The 7,312-nt window shown below is 48.0% G+C and overlaps 1 protein-coding gene across 2 annotated transcripts in view; it reads left to right on the top strand.

The window, feature by feature from the left end:
- ARAF (A-Raf proto-oncogene, serine/threonine kinase) overlaps window positions 1-7,312 on the top strand; it is a 13,809-nt gene that overhangs the window by 332 nt on the left and 6,165 nt on the right. Inside the window, exons 1-10 of one of the 2 annotated variants that reach the window (XM_006165794.3) lie at window positions 1,037-1,053; window positions 1,203-1,357; window positions 1,522-1,625; window positions 2,417-2,519; window positions 2,612-2,766; window positions 2,878-2,976; window positions 5,194-5,335; window positions 5,413-5,440; window positions 5,559-5,704; window positions 5,806-6,008. In XM_006165794.3, coding sequence (XP_006165856.2) covers window positions 1,262-1,357; window positions 1,522-1,625; window positions 2,417-2,519; window positions 2,612-2,766; window positions 2,878-2,976; window positions 5,194-5,335; window positions 5,413-5,440; window positions 5,559-5,704; window positions 5,806-6,008 — 1,076 coding nt within the window. In that variant the 5' untranslated portion in view covers window positions 1,037-1,053; window positions 1,203-1,261. Of the gene's footprint in view, window positions 1-1,036; window positions 1,054-1,202; window positions 1,358-1,521; window positions 1,626-2,416; window positions 2,520-2,611; window positions 2,767-2,877; window positions 2,977-5,193; window positions 5,336-5,412; window positions 5,441-5,558; window positions 5,705-5,805; window positions 6,009-7,312 lie in introns of those variants that run through there. The other variant, XM_006165795.3, reaches the window with a different exon arrangement.

The following is a 7,312-nucleotide window of genomic DNA, read 5'->3' as shown; positions in this document are numbered from 1 at the left end:
AAGGCTGCCAGTGATGGTTTCGCCCGCCGCGAGTGGCATCGCGCTTGCGCAGAGCCGGAAGCCCGTTGGTAGGCGGGACCGGGCCAAAGGGGTCCTGGGTTGGGTTTTGTGGTGCTGGAATCCTCACCTAAGCTCCTTAAGGGGTCCGATGACCTTTCTTTACCGACTCCGGGAAGTGCGTGGAGACTCAGTTCACCCCGGTGCCCTTATTCTGTATCAGTAGCTGACCCCCTAGAGGAGTGTCGGAAACCTCGCCCCATTTACAATCCTTTTCAGCCCTCTCCAGCCTCCTTCCATGATCCCCCATTCGTTTTACACCAGCGATGTGTCTCTGACCCCTCATCAGTTGGAGAATTTTGGAATCCCCCTTCAACCTTGCCTCCATTTTTCTCACCTCCATACCATTACCTTCCTTTTCTCCATTACCTTCCATTTCTGTTTCCCCAGGACAATGTCTGTGGATCCACCATTACCACATCCCTTTGGCTCAATGTCTAGTGATCCCTATTATCCACCCTTTTCCACATTACAGGCCCTGGTGATCCCTATTACACCCCCCTTCAGCATAGTGCCTGGGGGCCCCTTTTGAACTACCCAACATAGAGTCTAGTTAGTGACTTTTAGTAGCCACCTAATAGAGTGTGGTCCTACCAGGAACATTGCACCTAGGGTCTAGAGATGCCCACAGTACTCTTTAAGAAGACTGGTGTGACCCCCCATTGTCCCCCCAGCTAAGTGCAATGTCTGATGATCCTCGATTCCCCATCACTGTGCCTCCTCCCTCATCACAGTATCTGGTAACCCCCTTCTCCACTGCAGTCAGGACAGCCTGTTCATGCCCATTAGGTGCCTGCTCGTGCCCATTATGTGCCTGATGGTGCGGTGTGTGCTGACTCCCTCATTAGCCCCCAGCACAGAGTCGGTATACTCCAGTACCCTCTGGGACAGTGTGTGCTGCTTCCCATGCAGCCCCTTGTGCTCTAGCCCTGCCCTGTGCAGTGAGTCTGAGACCTTGGCATTCAGAGATGAGACTGGCAAAAGGAAGGACTTCAGGTGTTTATGGGATCCCTTGGGCTGTTGTACTCCGGAGGGCACTGGCTGCAGAGGGTGAAGGGAGCCTGAAAACTGAATGAACCCTGCTGCTTTGATTCTGACTGCTGTTGTGGGACCTCTGAATTCCTCCTCTGTCTGTCTTCCCCTAGGAGCCTCATGGCACCTGCCCAGCCCCACCTCAGCCCGTCTTGACAAAGTCTTAGGCTCCATGGAGCCACCAAGGGGCCCCCCTGCCAACGGGGCCGAGCCATCCCGGGCAGTGGGCACTGTCAAAGTGTACCTGCCCAACAAGCAACGCACAGTGGTGAGTCACGGGAGGAAAACTGGCAGGGGTTGCGGTGGACCCGGTTGTTAAGTCTGGGATGGGAAGGGTGCTGAGGGCCAGGGATGGCCTTTGTGGAGGGATGAGAATCAGCAGGGCCTCTTTTGGGCACCGAGGAGCTCCATATCTGAACCTACACACAACAGGTAACTGTCCGGGATGGCATGAGTGTCTATGACTCCCTAGACAAGGCTCTCAAGGTGCGAGGCCTCAACCAGGACTGCTGTGTGGTCTACCGACTCATCAAGGGGTAAGCGTGGTGGCCCCAAGCCCACCTACTGGATACCCCCCTCCCACAGAGTCATCAGATCCCTTCTTCACTGGGTCCTGGAATCTTCCTATCCATCCATTCATCTTTTGTTTCCTTTTGTCATTAGTTTGTTGGCCTATAAGGTCAGCACTTCCTTCTCTTCCTAGCTCCCAAGTTTTGATCCTGCTCTATCACCTCGTCCCAGAATTCATCTGTTAAGAATTACTTGTTTAATTTTATTTATTAGTATTATCATTATTTTTAATTTGCTATAGGACACGTGTGCCTACCACAGAAAGACAGAGAGACAGAAGAAAAATAAGAAAGCAAGCCCCTAGGTCGTACCATGGCTGGCCATGTGAGAGTCCTGTGCCCAATTGCCACGCCACTTGCTGGTCCTTTTCCTCCATTCTGGGATCCCTTCATTTTTTCATTCAACTCACATTTATGTGTTGTTTCGGTACATGTTGGCTCTTGTTTAGGGACTTGCCTAGTGCTTCCAAGAACTAGCCGTTCAGTCTCATCTGCTCCTCACCTTGGGGTTATGAGCACAGACTGTTCATATGGTCCTGCCACTCGCTACCACTTGTAGCCTTGGGCAGGTCACATTGTCCCTCTAAGCCTGTTTCCCTATCTGTAAAATGGAGGAAAGGACAATGACCCATTCCTAGAGTTGCTGGAATGAGACTTAGACATGCCAAATGGTACTCTGTGAGGGACTTTTGGGGCTCTCCTGGCTCCCCCTGGCCCTTGTCCATTTTCCCACTCATTCCCTTCCATGATCCCTGCAGGCGAAAGACAGTCACTGCCTGGGACACAGCCATTGCCCCCCTGGATGGCGAGGAACTCATTGTCGAGGTCCTCGAGGACGTTCCACTGACCATGCACAATTTTGTGAGTGCAGAGTGGATAATGGGGCAGGCCATCAGGGTGGGGTGGGGGAGCTCCTGACCTGGCCTCCACTTTTCCCTGTACTGTGGTAACAGGTACGGAAGACGTTCTTCAGCCTGGCGTTCTGTGACTTCTGCCTTAAGTTTCTGTTCCATGGCTTCCGCTGCCAAACCTGTGGCTACAAGTTTCATCAGCATTGTTCCTCCAAGGTCCCCACAGTCTGTGTGGACATGAGTACCAACCGCCGACAGTGAGCCTGGCCTGGAGTGGGTGGGGGGATGGGGAGGGCAGAGGCCCAGCTACAGGGCGCTTCCAGCCAGCTGACCAGTGTCCTTGTGTATATACCCTTAATGCCCTCAAGGTTCTACCACAGTGTCCAGGATTTGCCCGGAGGCTTCAGACAGCAGGAGGCTCCCTCGAACTGCCCCCTGAATGAGCCACTAACAGCCCAGGGTTCCAGGTAGGGAGACTTTAGCCAAAGGAGTACTTGGGGCAGAAAAAGATCTGGGTGACCCTGTGGACCACAATCCATACTTTATTTATTTATATTCTTAATAAACATTTATTGAACACCTCCAAGTGTATGTATGGTCATAGAGCTGTGGGACCTTGAGTAAGTCACCTAACCTTTCTGGGCCTCAGTTTTTCCATCTGTAAAGAGGGGATAACAGTACTTTCTACCACATAGGATTCTGGTAAGGATTAATGAATTAAGACATATCCAGTGCTTAGAAGAGGATCTTATGCAGAGTAAATAATTCTTATTCTTATAAAAATGTATATAAAACCTAACTACTTTGCTAGCTTTTTCAGTATAACCATGCTCAAGCCTTTCCATTTTGACGTAGATATTTTATCATAAATTACTCCCTTTTGATTTCTTTTATGTTAAATATTATATATTAAAACCTTTAATATATTTTCTCTTTTTTTCTTTTTTTGGAGAGGTTTTTGCTGTAGGGCGCGTGCGCTTGCCAGACAGACAGAGAGCGACATAGAGACAGAAGGCGAGAAATCACCCCCCCAGGGGGGATGGCCACGCCACAATCCCTTCTCCTCCATTCTCCTCTCGGGATCTTGGGCATGCATGCACACGTGCCTGGCGTGAGTTTAAACCACCGGGTCCGGGACTGGAACCATAGTCAACTACATGGGAGTCCAGCGACATAGCCATTATGCTAACTGCTGGTCCCAAATATAATATATTTTCTAATGTGCATATTTATTTATTTATTTGGAGAGGTTTTCATTATAGGGCACGTGCGCTCGCCAGACAGACAGAAACATAGAGACAGAAAGTGAGAAATCACCCCCCAGGGGGGATGGTCACACCGCAATCCCTTCTCCTCCATTCTCCTCTCAGGATCCTGGGCATGCACGCACACGCGCCCAGCGTGAGTTTTAAGCCACTGGGTCTGGGACGCATACCGCGGTCGACTACATGGGAGTCCAGCGACATAGCCATTATGCTAACTGCTGGTTCCCTAATGTGCATATTTATACAGTATATTTATGTTACTGTGTCACATGTATATATAACACATTATTTTTATATAATGGAACATCACCTATTTTTATATCATACATAAAGGTAAGGTTAGAGTATTATTATTTTTAGATTTTTTTTTTTTAGAGAGAGATTTTTGCTATAGGGCACATGTGCTCACTGGAAAGACAGAGACAGACAGAGAAACAGAAAGCGAGAAATCACCCCCCAGAGGGTATGGCCACATCACAATTCCTTCTCCTTGGATCTTGGGCATGCATACACACGTGCCTGGCATGAATTTCAGCTGCCCGTTCTGGGACTTGATCCACAGTAGATTACATGGGAGTCCAGTGATGTAACCATCACACCTTCTGCTGGTCCCTAGAGTGTTATATTATTTTAAATTATGGGTGTGTATGAATTAATTACCTCTGAATTTCATTGCAGGATAGTAAAAGAAACATTAAGAAATATTTTTATAACATTATGACATACATGACATACATATTGTATGTATAACATATGTGTATGTTTTACAACATTGCCATTTTAATATAGATAATGGACATAGTATAATACATAATATATATAAATAGTACATTTAATTATATAATTGTGAAACATTATATATGAGGGGTCTTCAGAAAGTTGATGGAAAATGCATATTACAAATAGACTATGTGGATTTCAATTTCGTTTTACACCAAAGTAAACTTGTACTTTAATTCCATTTTTCCACGAACTTAAAGTCCCCTCATATATTACTCACTCCCCACTATCTGTGTAGCTGTCTGTCCGTCCTTTAGACCTTTTGCTCTAAAGTCACTCCCTCAGGGAAGCCTTGCCTGATACCCACAGGGACGCTTTATCTCTCCTTATTTTGCTTGCTTATTATTCTTTATCGTACCCATCACTGTCGGACATGTTATATATTTCTTTGCTTGTTATTTCTCTCACCTCTTACTGGAATAGTAGTCCCACCAGGGCAAGGACTTCTGTTTTGTTCGTAGTTTTATCCCCACCACACAGCAGGATGTCAGTACTCTTTGAACAGCTGAGTAATAGCACTAGCATGGGGTGTTTACTCTGTTAAGCTAAATGCACAAGTAGGGTAGAGGGGTAGGGGGTGGGGTATTTGGCTCTCTGTTTCATTGGACAGGGACTTGACAGCCTTTTCCCACTCGCCAGCTCCCGCACCCAGCTCCATGACCCGGAGGACTTCCCCTTCCCTCCCCCAGCCAATACCCCTCTCCAGCGCATCCGCTCCACATCTACGCCCAACGTGCACATGGTCAGCACCACGGCCCCTATGGACTCCAGCCTTATCCAGGTTGGTGCCGAGGGGCAGAGGGCAGAGTCATTCCTGTTGGCCTCCATGTCCTCTGACTCCTGTTGCTCTTCTTACAGCCCACTGCCCAGGGTTTCAGCACGGATGGTGAGCCAGCCCCCTCCCTGAGCCCTTCCCGTCCACCCCATGCCACCCCGAACCTTACCCCTCCCACCCCCATCCCCTGTCCCCCGTTGCCTCCACTCACATCCTCTCCACATCACAGCTGCTGGAAGTAGAGGTGGTGGTGATGGAGCCCCCCGGGGGAGCTCCAGCCCAGCTGGCGTGTTCTCGGGGAGGAAGTCCCCACATTCCAAGTCACCCGTGGAGCAGCGGGAGCGGAAGTCTTTGGCTGATGATAAGAAGAAAGTGGTATACTCAAGGGGGAAACCCTTTGGGGGGCATGATAGGCTGAGTGGTGGGGGCAGAGAAAAGTGGGCAGGCCCTTCAGATGCTGCCCATCTGGCCCACAGAAGAACCTGGGGTACCGGGACTCGGGCTATTACTGGGAAGTGCCACCCAGTGAGGTGCAGCTGCTGAAGAGGATCGGGACAGGCTCATTTGGCACTGTGTTTCGTGGGAGGTGGCATGGCGATGTGGCCGTGAAGGTGCTCAAGGTGGCTCAACCCACAGCTGAGCAGGCCCAGGCCTTCAAGAATGAGATGCAGGTGCTCAGGTAAGAGTGCACAGATATGAGGATGGGGGGGTGCAGTGGTTTCGGCGAGGGGTGGGGCATGGGCTTGGCACCTATCTAGGAAAACCATGCTCAGGGCACTCTCTAGATACCGCCTGCACTGATACTGTGTTAAACACATAAACAGGGCCAGCTGGTGGTATGGTAGTGAAGGTGGTTGGCTCCCACATGGTTGACTGCGTAGTTTGAGTCCCCGACCCAGTGGTTTGAAAAATATACTGGGGTGTGTGTATGTATGCCCAAAATCCTGAAAGGAGGGAGAGATGGAGGAGAAGGATTGTGGAGTGGCCATTCCTCCAGGGGATGATTTATCACTTTCCCTCTTCTCTTGCTGTCTGTCTATCTCCAGAAAGCACACACATCCTCTAGCAAGGTAAAATGAATGAATGAATGAATGAATGAATGACTATAATCAGAGGTTGTTTCTCTGTCAAGGATGACCCTGTTTCCTCTGGGAATAGGGGATGTTCAAAGGACCTCTGATGATGCTCTTGTTTGTGTTTGGGTAAATATTGATAATATGCAGTATCAATGACTCCAAAAAGTAGGTCTCCTCATCCTCCTGCTGTGAATGGGCCTGGTTGTAGGCCATCTGTCATTCCTATTATGATGTGTTCTTAGAGGAAGGGCACAGTGTTGGTAACTAGTTGCCAGAAGACTCACCTCCTTCCACCTCCTCTGCTTGTCCTACGTCATTAACGTTCAGTGAACTGCGTTGCATTCTTGTTATTAATTAATTATAATAATGATGCCTTAATTTAAAAAGCAATATTAATGATAACCCTAACTGTAATCTAGTCATTTCAATTATGATTGCTCTCATCAATACTATATTAATACAGTCACCTGAGGAACCCAGGTGTTCCCTTTTTGCAGTTATAGTTACAAGGGAACTTTAAAAAGTTCGTGACAAAATGGAATTAAAACCTGAGTTTATTTTGGTGCAAAAAAAGAAATCTGAAATCCATGCATAATGTTTTTCTAATACGTATTTCTGTGAACTTTTGGAAGATCCCCCCTCATGCTGTGTAGTATAGTACTGTATGCTTATGTACTATACGGATGGTATTTTGTAGTTTCTATCACGCCTGGGGATGCCAGTATGGGTTCTTTCTCTCCGCCAAATGGGTACAATTATGTCATAGTACGTACTTATGCTATATTAATATGTATCTGAATAATGGATAGTTTTCACAGTAAGAACGCTTTTACTCTTGATTCTTCTCTGTGAAATGGCAGTGATTTGGGCATTGTTAATTTTCAGTCTTTTTTTTTTCCCTGAGGGA

The sequence above is a fragment of the Tupaia chinensis genome, unplaced genomic scaffold (genome assembly GCF_000334495.1).
Source record: "Tupaia chinensis unplaced genomic scaffold, TupChi_1.0 Scaffold144034_1, whole genome shotgun sequence".
Classification (NCBI taxonomy): domain Eukaryota; kingdom Metazoa; phylum Chordata; class Mammalia; order Scandentia; family Tupaiidae; genus Tupaia; species Tupaia belangeri.
Note: the sequence above shows the minus strand (reverse complement) of the source record. Positions and strands in the feature narration are given on the sequence as shown.